Genomic DNA, 17154 nt, shown 5'->3' with positions numbered 1-17154 from the left:
TTACGAGAGTAGTAGAGCCTGTGTTAGAATTGGAAATGGAGAGAATAAGTGGTTTAAGGTAAAGGTGAAACTTCGCCAGGGATGTGTTATGTCGCCTTGGCTGTTCAATTTATACATGGATGGCGTGATGCGAGAGGTAAACACTAGGGTAATGGGCCGGGGATTGGAGATGGTTAAAGAAAATGGAGAAAATGGGAGATAAGCCAGTTGTTGTTTACTGACGACATTGCGCTTGTGGCAGGATCAGAGGAGGGATTGAGGAAGTTAGTGACAGTTTGGAAAGGTGTGCGAAAGAAGGAAGTTAGATAAATGTGGGTAAAAGTAAGGTTATGAGATGTATAAGGAGAGAGGATGGCAGCAAATTGAAAGTGAGTATTAAGGGAGAGAGACTGGAAGAAATGGATAGCTTTAGATACTTGGGTGCGAATGTGACAGAAAAAGGAGTGGAGGTAGAGGTAGAATGTAGATTGAGAGAAGCAAGTAAATGCCTTGGTGGATTAAAAAGTGTAATGAGAAATAGACATTTGGGAATGGATGCTAAGAGGAGATAATATGAAGGAGTGATTGTGCCTACAGCCCTATAAGGGACAGAAACATGGAACATAAAAAAGTAGAATAAAAAAGGGAGGAAGGAAGGAAACGAGTGAAAAGTATGATAGGGATTACTAAGCTGGATAGAGTAAGAAACGACAAGGTGAGGAGGAGAGCGGAGTGAAAAGGGACTTAGGAAATAGGATTGATGAAAGAGTATTGGGTGGTTTGGACACATGGAAAGAATGAGTGAAGAAGGATTATTAAAAGAGGTGTGGAAAGCAGAGGTGGAAAGAGTGAACATGAGGGGGCGACCAAGGATGAGATAGATGGATGGGGTAAAAGGGGCATTGGGAAAGAGGGGAATGTCTGTTGAGGAAAGAAGGGAGAAGACACAAGATAGGGGTGAGTGGAGAATGGTTGTATATGGATGTTGCTGTGATGCATGGAAGGGAGTGGGTGGGGGATGGGGGGAGGTGAGAGAATATGTGTGAATTATATTTTGACGCAGTCCGATTTCTCCCCGTCTTCTCTTTTTCTGCATGAGGGGACGGAGAGGGGTGTTCGCCGATTAAATAAAGTGGCCTTGTTGTGAGTGTACTGTGTCATGCTACATTGCTTCTGACCCAGGGTAGTGGGTGAGATGCAGGGATGATCCGTCAAACAGGAGGAGCCAAGAAAAGAGGGATGGAGGGTGGTGAATGGGAATGGAGTATGTTGGGGATGAAATGGGTGGGAGTAGACTTATGCCTTTGACTTAGCTACCTCCCTTGCAAGGGGAAAAAGCCGTTGGTATATGTATATGTATTATTATTATTATTATATTTCATTATTTTTTCTTATTTTATTTGTAATAGATGTAACCTCAGAAATACGTGCGAGTCCTGGCCTGAGTTTGTTTACTGTGTCGCTTCTAATTATATATACATACATATACCAAGGCTTTTTCCCCCTTACAAGGTGGGTAGCCAAAAAGAAAAAGGCATAAAATCATTCCCACCCATTCCATCCCTGAATACACTCCACACCCCTCCACCCTCCCTCTTATCTTAGCACCTCCTGAATGACGGGTCATCCCTGCACCTTGTCCACTGCCCTGGGTCAGAAGCAGTATCGCAAGACACAGCACATCCACAGCAAGGCCGCTTCATTAAATCGGCGATCCCCCCTCTCCGTCCCCCCATTGCATAAAATGAGAGGACGGGGAGAAATCTCTTCGGGCTGCGTCAAATTTTGCTCACACATACTACCTTACCCCCCATCCACCCGCCCATTCCACCTCATGTAATCACAACATCATCCATATACAACTATTCTCCATTCACCCCTGTCTTCTGTCCTCTCCCGTCCTTCCTCAACAGACATTCCCCTCTTCCCCAAAGTCCCCTTCACCCCATCCATCCACCTCATCCTAGGACGTCCCCTCATGTTCACTCCCTCCACATCTGCCTTCCACACCTCTTTTACTAGTCTTTCTTCACTCATTCCCTCCATGTGTCTAAACCATCCTAATATTCTTTCATCAACCCTATCTCCCAGCTCCTTTTCCACCCCTGTTCTCCTCCTCACCTCCTCATTTCTCACTCTATCTAGCCTAGTAACCCCCATCATACTTCTCAGACACCTCATCTCAAACACATTCAAACTCCTTCTCTCTTCTTCTCTTATGTTTCATGTTTCTGCCCCATACAGTGCTGTTGGCACAATCACTCCTTCATACAATCTCCTCTTAGCATTCATTCCCAAATGTCTATTCCTCATTACACTCTTTAATCCACCAAGGCATTTACTCGCTTCTCTCAATCTACATTCTACCTCCACTTTCACTCCACCTTTCCCTGCCACATTTGCACCCAAGTATCTAAAACTATCCACTTCCTCCAGTCGCTCTCCCTTAATGCTCACTTCCAGTCTACTGCCACTTTCACCCCTTGTACATCTCATCACCTTACTTTTACCCACATTTATCTTTAGCTTTCTTCTAATTATGAACTTAATATATTTAGTGGATTAGTAATCATTTGGTTGACTGTACTTCGTTATCCACACGTTGTAGATAGATGGACAGGAGAGAAAGGTAGAGAGGCGAGCGCGAAGGAAGAAAAACAGGAGGAAAAAGAGGGAGGAGAAAGAGAGTGAAGGAGATATAAAAGGAGGGAAGGCAAGAAAATAGATTGGCGAGAGGGAGGGAGAAGAGATGAAAGGGATAAGGAAAGAGGGAGAAGAGGGAACGAGGTAGGATGCATGGAGAAAAAGAAAAGTGCTGGAGAAAAGAGGCAGAAAGGACAGAAGAAGCGTAGGAGGTTTGAAGAGGGAGATGTAATATAAGAAAGACAGGAGGAAAAAGAGAAGGAGCGAGGAGGGAAATGGGAAAGGGAGAGAAATGAGGTAAGAGGGAAGGAGAGAAACAGGAAGGAAAAGAGAGGAAAGAACGAGGAGAGAAAAAGAGACAAGGTGGATGTGCAGGAGAGAATGATAGAGGCGACGAGTAGAGTGAAGGAGGAAGGAGGGAGGGAGGGAGAGAGGATGGGCAGGGGAGAAATGTCAGGAAAGGCAGGGGAAATGGGTAAGAGGGAGGGAGGAGGGGAAGGAGGGAAAGAAAAGATAGAAGGTAGGAAGGAGACTGGGTAGGAAGAAGAGAAAGGAGTAAGGGGGAAGGGAAAGAAAGTAGAAAGAAGAGAAGGACAGTAAGGAAACGTGAGGAGAGGACCGGCGTGAGGGAGGGAGGGAGGGAGGGAGGGAGAAGGAAGAAGAGAGTGGAAGGAAAGAGAATTGATAGAGAAAATTCTTGAGAGAACAGGAGTGAGGCAGAAAGAGAGAGAGGAATGAGAGAAAACTAGGTCATGGGCAGATATGCAAAGAGAACAGAGTTAGAAAGAAGAGAAGAGAAGAGAAGAGGAGAGGACGAATGTAAAGGAGATATTGATACGGCTGAGCCTCAGTAGAGATCAAGACCCCATTTTGACCTGAGACGACCTCTCAGCCGAATAAAACATTTTAGCTTTAGTCAGATGAAAATCTGTAAAGTTCGTCACCGCATTGAAGGGGTTAAAAGAGGGTGAGGGTGAGGAGGAGGAGGAGGAGGAGGAGGAGGAGGAGGAGGAGGAGGAGGAGGAGGAGGAGGAGGAGGAGGAGGAGGAGGAGGAGGAGGAGGAGGAGGAGGAGGAGGAGGAGGAGGAGGAGGAGAGCCACTGGGGAAAAACGTTGCACAACAAAAAACAGGAAATAAAATGAGAAAGGGAGGGAGGGAGAGGGGAAGGAAAAGAGGCATGTAAGGAAGGAGGGAGGGGGGAAGGAAAGAAGGAAAGGAGGGAGGAAGAAAGAAAAGGAGGGACAGTGGGAGGAAAGGAGTGAAGGTGGGAGGAAAGGAGGGATGAAGGGAATGAGGAAGGAAAGGAGATAGGGAAGGAGGAACGAAAGAAAGAATGGAGGGAGATTAGAAGGGAGGGAAAGAGAGGTGAGGAGTAAGTGAAGGAGAACTGTGCTGAGGAATACGAGTATCCCGCGATGGAGGAACTCCCCTCCTCCCTCCTCTCTAATTCCCCTTTCCTTCCCTTTTTCCCTTCCTTCCCCTCCCCACCCCTTCCCCTCCTTTCCACTTCGTCCCCAAGAACGACAGCCCGTTTTGATCCTCGTTTCACTCCATTTTTGTTTGACCTTCCAGTTGTCTTTTCTTCGTTAGCCTCGCTTGACCTCACTCTGTCTCGCTTTGATAAAGTCAAGCGATCAAGCCCCTCCACCCACCTACCGGCATCCTTCTCAGCGACCTAACTCACTTTACCCTCCCGTCCTCACATCTACCTCGACTTATGCCCCACCCCGTTCCAACTCTGCTTCACTACCTCCCTCCTCGCTTGACCTCTATAGACGTCCACTCCCCCTTTTCCTCCCTCTTCCAGTCTCGCTTCCCCTCCTCTCCCCCTCACACTCCCCCTCTTCTTCCACTCTCGCCTCTAGGTCTTCGAGGTCTCTATGTCAGTGTGACGTAAATGTCACCATGTGACAGGCGGTCAGATATCAACGTCCCAGTTCTCTGCGCCATAGGGGTCTTTGCGTCACAGAGGTACTTACGTCATAGAAGTCTTTGCGTCATAGAGGTCTTCACGTCATAGAGCCTTTACGTTAAAGAAGTCTTAGGCCGGTGGCACACTGTCCGGGGCCGCCGTAGCGGATTCTTGTTGTTGTCTACAGCAAAGTATCCTTTATGAGTCATCAGACTCGAAAGGTCATGATAGTGTTTTAACCAGATAGGGGCAGATGGTGGTCGTTATATGAAGTTCAGGCTATCGTCAGGTGATTTTATTCAACTAATTGAAATTGCCTATAACCAGGCCGCATCTGGCGGCGCCGCATAGTGTGACGCCGACATTAAGCGTCAAAAATTGTTATAGAGGTCTTTATGTCGTAGAGGTCTTTGCATCACAAGGGCATCTGCGTCATATAAATCGTTCTAGGAGTTTATCCGTCAAGTGATCTCTACATCACCGAGAAATCTACATCACAAACGTCTACGTCATAGTTGACTGCCGGACGTGATTGACGGGAGGCAGTGAATGAAAAGGATTGAGTATGAATGCGCTGTTGCACAGGCTACAAGGACGTGTTTACTTCGAGGCGAGATCCACTGCTGCGAGCCGTCCCCTCTCCCAGCTCGCGTCGCGTCCCCTCTCCCAGCTCGCGTCGCGTCCGTGTTGCCGTTTGCGTCGAACGACTAGTCGTGACGGACTAATGGCTAGTGTCACAGCTAGTGTTAATGTTGATAAGGTGCGAATGAAAGCGGGGGTGGGGCAGTGGGGATAATGGTTTTCGTGAGAGTCTCTCGTGATATCAACTCGTGATATCAACTCGTGAGAGCAACTCCTCTCACTCGAACTCGTGAAACGAGACTGACCTGACTTCCCGACGCCGTCCTTGCCGAAGACGGCGATGCGGATGGGTTCCGGCTCGACGATGACGGAGGTCCTGCGGCTGTCGCACGTGATGATGGAGGCCCTCCGACTGGACGGGGCGGTGCCGGCGCCGCCTTGCCCCGCCGCAGGGGGCACCGGCAGGAGGGAGGACGCCGAGGGAGTGTTCGGGAACATGTCTGCTCCCGGATGAGGCGTGTCGGGGACTGAGTACCCCATGGCGCCCTCCGCTGAGTCGAGTTCGGCGACGGCGCCGTCGGGAGGGAGAGACCCCAACGTTCCTCCTCCTCCTCCTCTTACTCCCCTCCCTTCTTCATCCTCGAAAGCGCCGGAGATTCTGATTGTACACGACGTTTTCCTTCTTTCTTCAGGATCACCGTAGCCTTCAGGTTCTCCTTCGGTCATCCTCGTCGGTGAGCTCTCGATGTTGTCGAGTTCCTCTGTCTCGTCGGAGACGTCCATCCAAGGTTCCTGGAATGCGCACAAAGTACTGGACATATCGCAGCCCAGTTTTCGACGAGGCTGGGTGTCAGGGGCATCTCGGAAGGTCATGAGAGGTTCCTCCTCGGGCCAGTCTCCTTGAGGTTCTCCTCCGAAGTCTGTAAGCAGGGAGCTCTCCGTCCCACTTGCGGGTGCATAAGATCCTCCGGAAGGCTTCTTTGGTTCCTCGTATATCGCACTTTGGTGGGAAACACAGCCGCAGAAGGGGAAGTCGCTGTGGAAGCACTCGAAATCAGATGGGTTCCTCTCCTCACCTCCATCGAACTCGCCATCGAAAACCCTGACGTCTCTGCCTCTGTCGCCATCGCCGTTGTACGCCTTCTCTGCTAGAGAGTCCGAGAAGGGAAGGTCTTCATGACTGAAGCCCTCAAGACTTCTGGAGGATGCTTCCACTTCAGACTCCTTTTCGAGGTCTGGGTGACTTCTGGTTCTTCGTCCATGAAGTTCGTCGTCATCCTCGGCTGTAGCTCTTCTGTGCCTGCTACTCTCAACCGCAATCTCTCCTCTTCTTCCTTCTCCTCCTCCTCCACATTCTCCTCTTTCTTCACCTCCAGGACTAGTTTCAGTCAGAGACACTTTTTCAATGCATTCTCCCTCTCCACGATGAGCCACAATGGAGATAGCTTCAGCCCCTCCTCCTCCTCCCCCTCCCCCTCCTCTTCTCCATCCTCCTTCATTTCCTTTCTCCAAGAAACCTGTATCTTTGAAACACCTTCCTTCCCTAGCGTTCTTACCAACGTCATGCCGCGAACTGGTCTCGAGGGCTCTTCCGATTCCCCTTGCTTCATCTTGAACATCACTCTCGGTTCGATCTCCTGGTTCACTCATACCTCTGGTAACCTCACCTTCTCTCTCCGTTTCGTTCGCAGGAGACGTTTCCATATGGCCTTCGTCAGGAGAATTTTCTCCCATGGCCGCATCTCCGTAAGGAACCTCCTCTTCGCCGACACCCTCGGCAGGAGTCGGACCGGGCTTGTCTAAGACCTCGAACCTTCCTCCGTCATACAGACTCCTGGAACTATTTCCACCACTTCCCGTGGCTCCCATATTCCTCTCCTCCACCATAGCGAGGCGACATCAACTGTCCTCCAACAGTTCACGGTGATCTCCTATCTCTTTGGCTCAATAGGAGGTTGCTTCGGCGAGGAAGGAACTCGCCCATGAGGCTTTCCCAGAAGCCTTCCTGGGGTTTGTCTTCAGGTACCTATTGGAGGGTTCTCCTGACAGCGGGATCAGGTTAAATTATGAAAGAGCTCACGGATAACGAGAAGGATGATGTGAACCCACCCTTCAAAAGAATGGACCCAACTTAACTGACACAAAAGATGACGTCAGAAAAAGACGTCTTCAGTGAGAAAGTCTAATGCCGCCACAACAACTCGGCACTGCTCTGGCACTGCAAAGAGTGACGTCACCTGTGCCAGCGAGAGGGAGAGCCTCCTTTGAGGCATTCAGTGCGCTTTACATAGTTTGTCCTAAGTGATGCCAAGCAATTTTATTCACATGAGTAGGACCAACACCGAATGACCACTCGACACCTGTGACAGACTTCGTTCGTAGTCTTTATTTCAACATTTGCTAGGTGATTTTATCCAGCTGAGGGAGGGATCTGGTAGTGAAGAAAGCTGGCTGTAATGAACAGTCACTTAGGCTTTCGGTTCTGATTTGTCCTTCGGTTCTACAGGTGCTACCAAGCACTGCAACTGAATGGAGTCTTAGCATTCTGGTTTCAACATTCACTTCACCATTTCTACCAGACCCTGGATTTAAATGTGACACTTCTTCGGTTCTACAGAGTTCTGCTCAGTATCCAATCGGTTCTGGAATCAGCAACATTGCGCTTATGAACCAGTTTATCATTATTTCATGACACACCTTTGCTCGGTTCTTTAGGGCCAGGCGTCTGTTAGAAACCTCTCCCCGATGGCGTCTTGGGTCTTCGGACCAGGCCCAAGGCCTTTCATCTATTTCTATTTATTTATTTATTTATTTATTTATTTATTTACTAATTATTTATTTATTCATTATTTATTTATTTGCCTATTTACTTATTTACTTATCATTTATTTATCTATTTTATTCATTCATTTGCTTACGTGTCTGTTTTATTCATCTATTTATTTGTTTATTTATCTATTTATTCATTTATGCTTATTTATCCATTTATCTATTAATTTATTCATTTAATCTGTTCATTCATTTCTATATCTATTTATTTACTTACTAATCTATTTGATGTTTCCTCTATTTTTTTCCCATTGGGAGAGTTGGCAACCGGCGACTGTTCCCGTCCTTTTTCTCCTCCTCCTCCTCCCTACTGGTGACATAAAAACAGACCCGCAGTCAACATTCCAACGTTTCTTCCTGGAGAGCTCGAGGGGAGGGTTCCAGGATCTTTGCCGGCCGTTGAGGGTCTGCGGATGTCCAGTTAGCAAATCTTGAGGCAACAATTATTATTGCTATTTGAAATCTTGGGTCTACGTTGAAGCTTAAGAGTTTGTTATTACTGTTCTGGCACTGCACTGAAATTTGAGTCGGTAATTGTTAAAACTATTTTCGGCACTACATTGAAACTTTGATTATAATTACTATTTTGGCATTGTATTGAGATTTAAATCGGTAATGGTTGTAAATATTTTCGGCACCACACTGCACTGAAATTTGATTTAGTAATTATTATTATTGTTTCTGGCACTGCATTGAAAGTCTAATCTGTAATTATTACTATTTTTTGGCACTGTACTGAAACTTGAGTTAATAATCATTACTACCGTTTTTAATACTACATTTAAAAAGAACACTTCTTGCAATGTATAAAACATCTTTCGATTATTGTTCATCAAGCATCTTTGGGTTCTATTGAACGTATATAGCACATTCCAATTCTACTGAACATATCCATATATGTTATTATAAACAAGTTCTTCATAGAACTTTAATCTGGTCTCTCCTCGGTTCTATGTTACGTCACAGCTGTTCCATTTAATACTTCATCCGTTCTTCCAAGAACCTTCTTCTTTTTTCTTTCTTCGAAACACTGCACTGGTTCTAGTTGGGGTTAGGGAGTCCCTCACTCACCACTTTGACCTTTGAACATCTTCGAGGATGACGTCCCAGGTCGACCTTCAGACCGATGGTCCTTGAAGCACCTTAGGGGGCATCCGGAGACCAGGGCCGCCCTTCTCGCCACGTCCTCTTCCCGGAGGTCAAGTCGTCGTCCTCCAAGGGGGCTCTCCCTCCCACCCTCGTGGAAGAGTCACCCTACAGGAAGAAAAACACGTTTATAAAATATCTTGCCTGTTATGTGGAGGTGCTGTGTCTTACTGCATGGCTCCTGGCCCGGACAGGGGGCGGAAGTCGGGGATGGCCCGTCATCTACAAGGAGCTAAGATGGAAAGGTGTAACATATGGATGCTGGATGCGTGAAGAAAGGTGTATCCATGCCTTGGCTAGGCCACCCCCTTATAAAGAGGAAAGGGCCTTTTGGTATACGTGTGTATGCTTGCCTGAATGTATGCATGCATGTATGCTTATTATGTCTTCATGACGGTTGTCGGATTCTGTTCTAGAGTTACTGTGCCTCACTGCATTGCCTCTGACACGAGCAGTGTTTCCCCCTCAGGGATAACCCTAAAATGGAAGAGATGATGATTGGGTGTCTATTACGTCATGTAAGGTTACATCATGTAAGGGGTCAAACTGTATGCACCAACCAGGTTATGTATGTATTTTTTGTTGTCCTTTTTTCACCCGTATGAAATTACAAGGACAGGTCAAACTGTGCGGACCCATTCAGTCATATCGGATGTCAAACATTTTCATTAAACTAGTATGAGGGCGTACGAGGAGGATCAGCCTGTTTGTAAAAACCTGTTTAATTATGTCGGGCGTCAAGCTATTTTTGTGAACCAGTTTACTCTAATGGGGCGTTGGGGGGGGGGGGGTTCAGTCTTTGGAAATATGAGTTTGCGCTCTCTTGAGTATTGTCCACTACAGTGTGCTATTGAATCGCTACACACATCCCGAATATATTTTTATCTTTCTAGTAAGCTTCCTTTACGCAAACGGCTGCAGGTCCCGTTTCTAAATGCGTGCAGCTGTCAGTAGCATTAAAGCTGCACGAGGGCAGCTGCACGGGGATGGAGGTGCAGCTGTGGCAAACCGCTGAACGGGGAAAACAGCATTCAGACACATAGTTATTGTGATGTACTCGTTGATTTAGCTCTGAGGGATTCCGGCCTACCTACCTACCTACCTACCTCCCTACCTACCTACATACCTCCCTCCCTACCTACCTACCTACCTACCTATCTATTTCCTTACCTCTCTCCCTTCTTCCATCCCTCCTTCCCTTCCAAGAGGAAGAGAAATTGCCTCTTCTCAAATTGATGCACTGATCCAATTTTTGAAATCACCTTTTCATAATGATTTTGTTTCATATACATATATATATATATATATATATATATATATATATATATATATATATATATGTATACATATATATATGTATATATATATGTATATATATGTATGTATATATATATATGTATAGTTGTATATTTCGGGCGCAGAGTCTCACTAATACACACTGTGTTAAACACGACAGAAGATTAATCAGTGCCAAAATACTGTCGTGTTTAACACAGCGTATATATATATGTATATAGTTGTATATTTCGGGCGCAGAGTCTCACTAATACACACTGTGTTAAACACGACAGAAGATTAATCAGTGCCAAAATACTGTCGTGTTTAACACAGCGTATATATATATGTATATATATATATATATATATATATATATATGTGTGTATATATATATATATGTATATATGTGTGTGTGTATATATATATGCATATATATATGTAGAGACATTGGGACAAATTATGGGAAAGGTGGAGGGGGAAACACGGGTCTTTATCTGAATATCAAGTTTATTCCTGACCAGTTTCGCTTACAATAGCTTCTTCAGAGAAGCTATTGTAAGCGAAACCGGTCAGGAATAAACTCGATATTCAGATAAAGACCCGTATATATATATGTATACATATATATATACATACATGTATTAGACTAAAATAGGACGCCTAATTAGGTCAGGAGACGACGCAGAGATTCTGCAGGATGATCTTAACAAATTGTTCACATGGTCGGTGAAATGGCAAATGACCTTCAATATCTCTAAGTGCAGCGCGTTAAATGTATGGATATACAACCCCGAAAATAGATACAGCTTAGATAACACGTTTTTAGAGAAAACTGAATGCGAGAGAGAATTGGGAATTATAGTGGGTCCGGACCTTAAAACCAGGAAACAGTGCATTAGCGCCATGAATAAAGCTAACAGAGCATTAGGTTTCATTACTAGGACGCTAGCGAATATAAGTGCAGAGGTAATTATCAAACTATCTAGCGATAGTTAGACCCATCCTTGACTATACGGTACAGTTTTGGTCTCCGTCCTATAAAATGGACATAAATTCACTAGACTCAGTTCAGAGAAGAATGACCAAAAATGATACATGGACTCAGAAATTTGACTTACGAGGAGAGGCTTAGGCACCTTAACGTAACATTCTCTGGAAAGACGCAGAGTGCAGGGTGATCTAATTTAGGTGTTCAAGTGGATCAAAGGCTTTAACAAGGGTGATGCAAACAAGGTTCATCATATCAAAACAACAGGGCAGGACTCGCAGTAATGGATTTAAACTGGACAAATTTAGATTTAAGAAGGAAATAGGCAAGAATTGGTTTAATAATAGGGTGGTCAACGAATGGAATAGACTTAGTAACCATGTAGTGAGCGCTGAAACTATTGATTGTTTTAAGAAACGGTTAGACAACTTTATGGATGGGGATGACAGGTGGTGATGGATATAGAGCTGCCTTGTGTAGGTCTTATGGTCTCTTGCAGTCTCCTTTCTTATGTTCTTATGTATGTATATGTATATATGTATGTAATATATATATATATATATATATATATATATATATGTATATACATATATATATATATTCAGACAAAAACCCACTGTGTTGGATAAGAAGAAATGAAATAAATGATCTTATCCAACACAGTGGGTTTTTGTTGAATCTTTACGAATGTGTTACGACATTACTTTATAGTATATATATATATATATATACATATATATTTGGTAGGCTCATGCATCGAAAAAGACTAGAAATATTAGCGCTCTTAGATGCCCCTCAGAGACTAGAAACATAAAGGATAAGTTAACACGATCAAGGGCCCTCAAGCTTTGCCTGTCTCGAAAATATCCAAAAACAAAGACTCCTTCCAAAGCCACACAGTCCACAAACGACACGTACACGGAACTAAACAACTCCGCAGCAACTCCGCCATCAAAAGAGTTGACAGAACCGAGACCAAGGCAATCAATCACCAGAGGCAACATCAGCCATATTCACTGACTACACAACAATAAGAGAAGACAACATACAACACATAGGAGGACTCATCACACTAATACACAACAGCATACCTTTTTCTAACAAAAAAAGTGCAATGTGGTACGGTTCAAAGCTTTAAGATTCATTTAGATAAACACCTAGGCAATGTGCTCTAATACTTGTCAATCGTTTGGTTCACTTGTTCATTTATTTTTTTGTTTAACTAATTATTCTTTACATTCTACCTAGTTATGGGCCAAAGGTTCTCCTGTTGCTATGCTCTTCCTTTGTAAACATTTTCAGAGAAAACAGAGAACCACTAACAGACACCCTTGCATAAACAATCTCGGTGCCATCACCCGTAAAGAAAATTTAAAACATGACGAGCATGTAAATGCCAGCCACTCCATCAACCCTTAGAGGCTCCACACCTCAACTCCAACTAATCTCTGACAAACCACATACTGGCAGGTGATCTGAATGCACACTACCCAATCTGACTCTGCATACAAATAACAAACTCAAAAGGACACAAAGAACTCGAACAACTCACCAAGTAACCACCATGCCCAGGTACAACTTTGCACTTTTTCTATCGTAATGTTACTTATTTTCACGAGAACCATATCTAAAAAGAAAATATCTTATCTCAAAAGTAATTTTAAGGGACTTTTTGACGAGAATATTTGTCGTCTGCTAGTTTGCATTCTAAAATACAGCATAGAGCGCCATACTTTGATGACGTCACGATGTATACCAATCCAAGCCATCTCAATTAACAACGTCGTCCTGTAGGGAAACAGACGATTCTTTCAGTGATATTGAGATTTTTCCGCTGTCTTTTGAGATTAGTCTCGACTCCCTAGATATCTCTGACAGATGTGTAGAAAGTCGGTATAGTTACGGGCTATCATTTGGAACCGAAATGTCTCCCTGAAGAAAGTTTCATTTTGGTGCATCATTGGTGTCCATATTAATTCTGCAATGCTGTCTTTGGGCACTCTAAAAAGTAAGGATTATATACGTGACATATTCAATAGTTTTGCATTCTGCTTCTTGACAATCCTGCAGTACGTTCAGACACTTAGACGTCACAAGCTTTGTAAACAATGACGTCTACAATATAATACAGATATTTTTTCATCTCTGCTCTAGTGTACGTACCAGTAAAAAGGTTAATTATGGTGCTTTGTTATTAGTAATTTGTTGCTACTAGATATAACTAATTATTCTTTACATAATAAGTTTGATTGTTTTCACACTGTATAGATACGAAAGCTTCACTACAAGTATCGCTAAGAACATACCAATCCGTTTCAGCAAATGACAAATACTCCTTTTATTTATAATACTGCACACTCTATCTTCTCTCTTGTTTTTTTTATGCTTATCCTCAAACGTAGGACTTCACCAGGGATGTGTTATGTCGCCTTGGCTGTTCAATTTATACATGGATGGGGTGGTGCGAGAGATAAACATAAGGGTAATGGGCCGGGGATTGGAGACGGTAAAAAAAAAATGGATAAAAATGGGAGACAAACCAGTTGTTGTTTGCTATTGACACTGCGCTCGTGGCAGCATCAGAGGAGGGATTAAGGAAGTTAGTGACACCTTTTGGGAAGGTGTGCGAAAGAATTTTAAGATAAATTTGGGTAAAAGTAGGGTGATGATATGTACAAAGGGGGATGGCAGCAAATTGGAAGTGAATATTAAGGGAGAGAGACTAGAAAAAGTGGATAGATTTAGATACTTGGGTTGAAATGTGGCAGGAAAAAGAGGAGTGTAAGTGGAGGTAGGATGTACAGTAGATTAAAAGAAGCAAGAAAATGCCATAGTGGATTAAACAGTGTAATGAAAAATAGACATTTAGGAATTGATGCTAAGAGGAGATTGTATGAAAGAGTGGTTGTGCTGACAGCACTGTATGGGACAGAAACATGGAGCACAAGAGAGGAAGAGAGGAGGAGTTTGAATGTGTTTGAGATGAGGTGCCCGAGAAGTATGGTAGGGGTGACTAGGTTGGATAGAGTGAGAAACGAGGAGGTGGGGAGGAGAGCGGGATGGAAAGGGAGTTGGGAGATAGGATTGATGAGAGAGTATTAGGATGGTTTGGACGCGTGGAAAGAATGAATGAAGAAAGATTATTAAAAGAGTTGTGGAAGGCAGAGGTGGAGGGAGTGAACATGAGGGGGCGAACCAAGAATGAGATGGATGGATGGGGTAAACGGGGCTTGGGAAAAAGGGGGATGGCTGTGGAGTAAGGAAAGAAGATAAAAGATAGGGATGAGTGGAAAATGGTTGTGTATGGATGATGTGATTGTAAGAGGGTAGTAGAAATAATTGGTCGGGACGACCATGGTTAGCTGCCGAGCCCTGTAAGAGGCTGGTAGATTAAGGCAGACAAGTAGGTAGATAGAGGGGTAGGTGGCGAGAAATTCATTTTTACGACTTGGATGTTTTGAAAACAATGGTCGCGACGGAGTTGCAGAGCTGCATAATCTCGCTCACCGCCGAAAATTTGTAAACACAAGCTAGGGTATCGATATGGGTGCTGATGTGACGAAATGTTAACACTAAGCCACTTTGCCTCTTGACCAAGATTGCTTGCGTAAGTAGTAATGTTTTAAACAGTGTAACAGTCTTTCTGATTGGAGAAAAGGATGGAGGAGGAGAGAAATTATTGGTACACGGAGGAAAAGTCATGCCCTTAATGAGAGGCACTTATTTGTAACGGTCAAAGGTATTGGATGAATTAGTAGTGACGTCGAAGCAGACTTGGCTTGGTGAGTGAATTAGGGATCCCAGATGGGAGTCCTCTAGTGTACTTAATCAAACTAAGTTGTAGAAGTGTAATATTATTCGGAAGAAATAAAGAAGAAAATTTACGTTTAATTCACCCCATTGAGAAACATTACTTCTTAATACAGAAAGATATGATGAAAGACATGCTTATTAAGTGAAGGTGCAAGAAAGTGAATGCATATGATGCAATAGAAGGAACAGTTAACAGAATTAAATCCAGTAATTAAGGAGAGAAGGGAACTGAAAGTGATGGTGGCAACAGAGCTAATAGTGATGCATGGAAGGGAGTGGGTGGGGGATAGGGTGTGAGAGAGTATATGTGAATGAAATTTTGACGCAGCCCAAAGGGATTTCTTCCCGTCTTCTTTTTTCTGTATGAGGAGAAAGAGGGGGTGGGGGATTGCCGATTGAATGAAGCGGCCTTGCTGTGGATGTGCTGTGTCTTGCTATATTCTTTCTGACCCAGGGCAGAGGGCGAGATACAGTGATGACCCGTCAATCAGGAGGAGCCAAGATAAGAGGGAGGGAGTGGGGGTGAATGGGAGTGGAGTATGTAGGGATGGAATGTGTGGGAGTGGATTTTATGCCTTTTTTTTTTTTTTTTTACTACCTTTATAAGGGGGAAAAAGCCGTTGGTATATATATGTTCATTCTATGTAATTTCATTATTATTCAGTTATTTCTCTAAGCTTATTTATCTGATAAATTTAATAAAAAAAATGCAAAAATTTCTCTCATTAATTATTTTGCATAATGCTTTGAAAAAGGTCATTTAGTACTGTAGGAGAGTCTAGTCCCGTCATTCAGCTCCCTGTGTATGTTCTGTACTTTTATCATAAGCTGTGAAGTAGATGGCGCTACGGGTAGGTTTTACGAGAATGGCTGAAGCAGATGAACTTTTTGAAGTAGACGACATAATTTCAAAAAGCAATAAGTAAAAACGGAGAGAGATTTTGAGTCTTTTATTTAGTTATTATTGACTTTGTTAAATACTAAAAACATGTTCCGGTAATATTAGACACCCACAGAATGCTCTCCATCCTTCCAGGCACAAACAAAATAGAAAACCACTCATGACCTCCCCTTAGGCGACTCACCAATAAAAGTCCCTATAGAACTAAAAACAAAAATACAATCTACACACAAAAGGTGAGGAGTTTACCAGGAGGTACGTAGCTGCGGCCGAAGCAGTTACCTTTGCCCTATATATAGGCTTTGGGAATTGTTAGGGAGCAGGTAATTAACAGGTACCGATGGGACTTGGAGAGGATTGCGGGACTCGCACCCACAACTAAGGAAATACGACTCCACACTGGTCTCGTATCTTCCTAGCCGTGGATTCGATTCCCGCATTTCTCTCAGATTGCCAGCAGTGACTGTTAGTAACGTGCCCCAAAAATCCAAGCGTATCATAAGGCAAAGGTGACTGCTTCGGCCGCAGCTACTCAGCACCTCTTGGCGTAGGTACCCAACTTAACCAAAACACAAAAATGCACAGAGTATATAGAGAACTTCGGCATAGATTAGTTTCTATCAATAGATGAGATAATAGCATCCGTTCAGAAAGCAAGCAAAAGCACATGGTAAAATACTACAGGAAAATGAAACCCAAACTATTCATAAGAAAGTCTCCTTAAAATGAGGATGAATAAACTCAAAAACAAACAAGATCAAACTGAACAAGGAGAAGAACAACTACAACAATTAAACAGCCATCGCAAAACTATGACAAGATAAGAAGAAATTGAATTGGGTAAAATAGATATAATCGATTGAAAAAAAACAAAAACATAAAAAAACACCGAACACAAATTTAAACCCTTGAAGGTGTTAGACCAATCCGAGGAAACATTCCATTACCTAAGAAAGTAAAGCAATATCATCAACGGACACTTTTCCGAAACAAATTTCAAAACCACTACTCCAGAAAATAGGAAAACAACAACAATAACAACAACAAAAATATACGTAGAATCAAACTAGACACAGATGCCA

The 17154-nt window shown here is 43.6% G+C and overlaps 2 protein-coding genes across 3 annotated transcripts in view; one reads left to right on the top strand and one right to left on the bottom strand.

Moving 5' to 3' along the window:
- Positions 1 to 17154, bottom strand: part of LOC143017853 (uncharacterized) — a 140168-nt gene that overhangs the window by 38036 nt on the left and 84978 nt on the right. Inside the window, exons 3-4 of one of the 2 annotated variants that reach the window (XM_076172818.1) lie at positions 9018 to 9200; positions 5423 to 8461 (exon numbers count right to left, since the gene is read on the bottom strand). In XM_076172818.1, coding sequence (XP_076028933.1) covers positions 5423 to 7004 — 1582 coding nt within the window. In that variant the 5' untranslated portion in view covers positions 7005 to 8461; positions 9018 to 9200. Of the gene's footprint in view, positions 1 to 5422; positions 9201 to 17154 lie in introns of both variants that reach the window. The other variant, XM_076172819.1, reaches the window with a different exon arrangement.
- LOC143017855 (uncharacterized) overlaps positions 1 to 17154 on the top strand; it is a 66749-nt gene that overhangs the window by 22843 nt on the left and 26752 nt on the right. The gene's annotated exons all lie outside the window — the stretch shown is intronic.

Source organism: Oratosquilla oratoria, chromosome 33, assembly GCF_046742065.1.
Source record: "Oratosquilla oratoria isolate Oo_2021 chromosome 33, ASM4674206v1, whole genome shotgun sequence".
Classification (NCBI taxonomy): Eukaryota; Metazoa; Arthropoda; class Malacostraca; order Stomatopoda; family Squillidae; genus Oratosquilla; species Oratosquilla oratoria.
The sequence above is the reverse complement of the archived record's forward strand: the minus strand, read 5'-3'. Positions and strand labels throughout refer to the sequence as shown.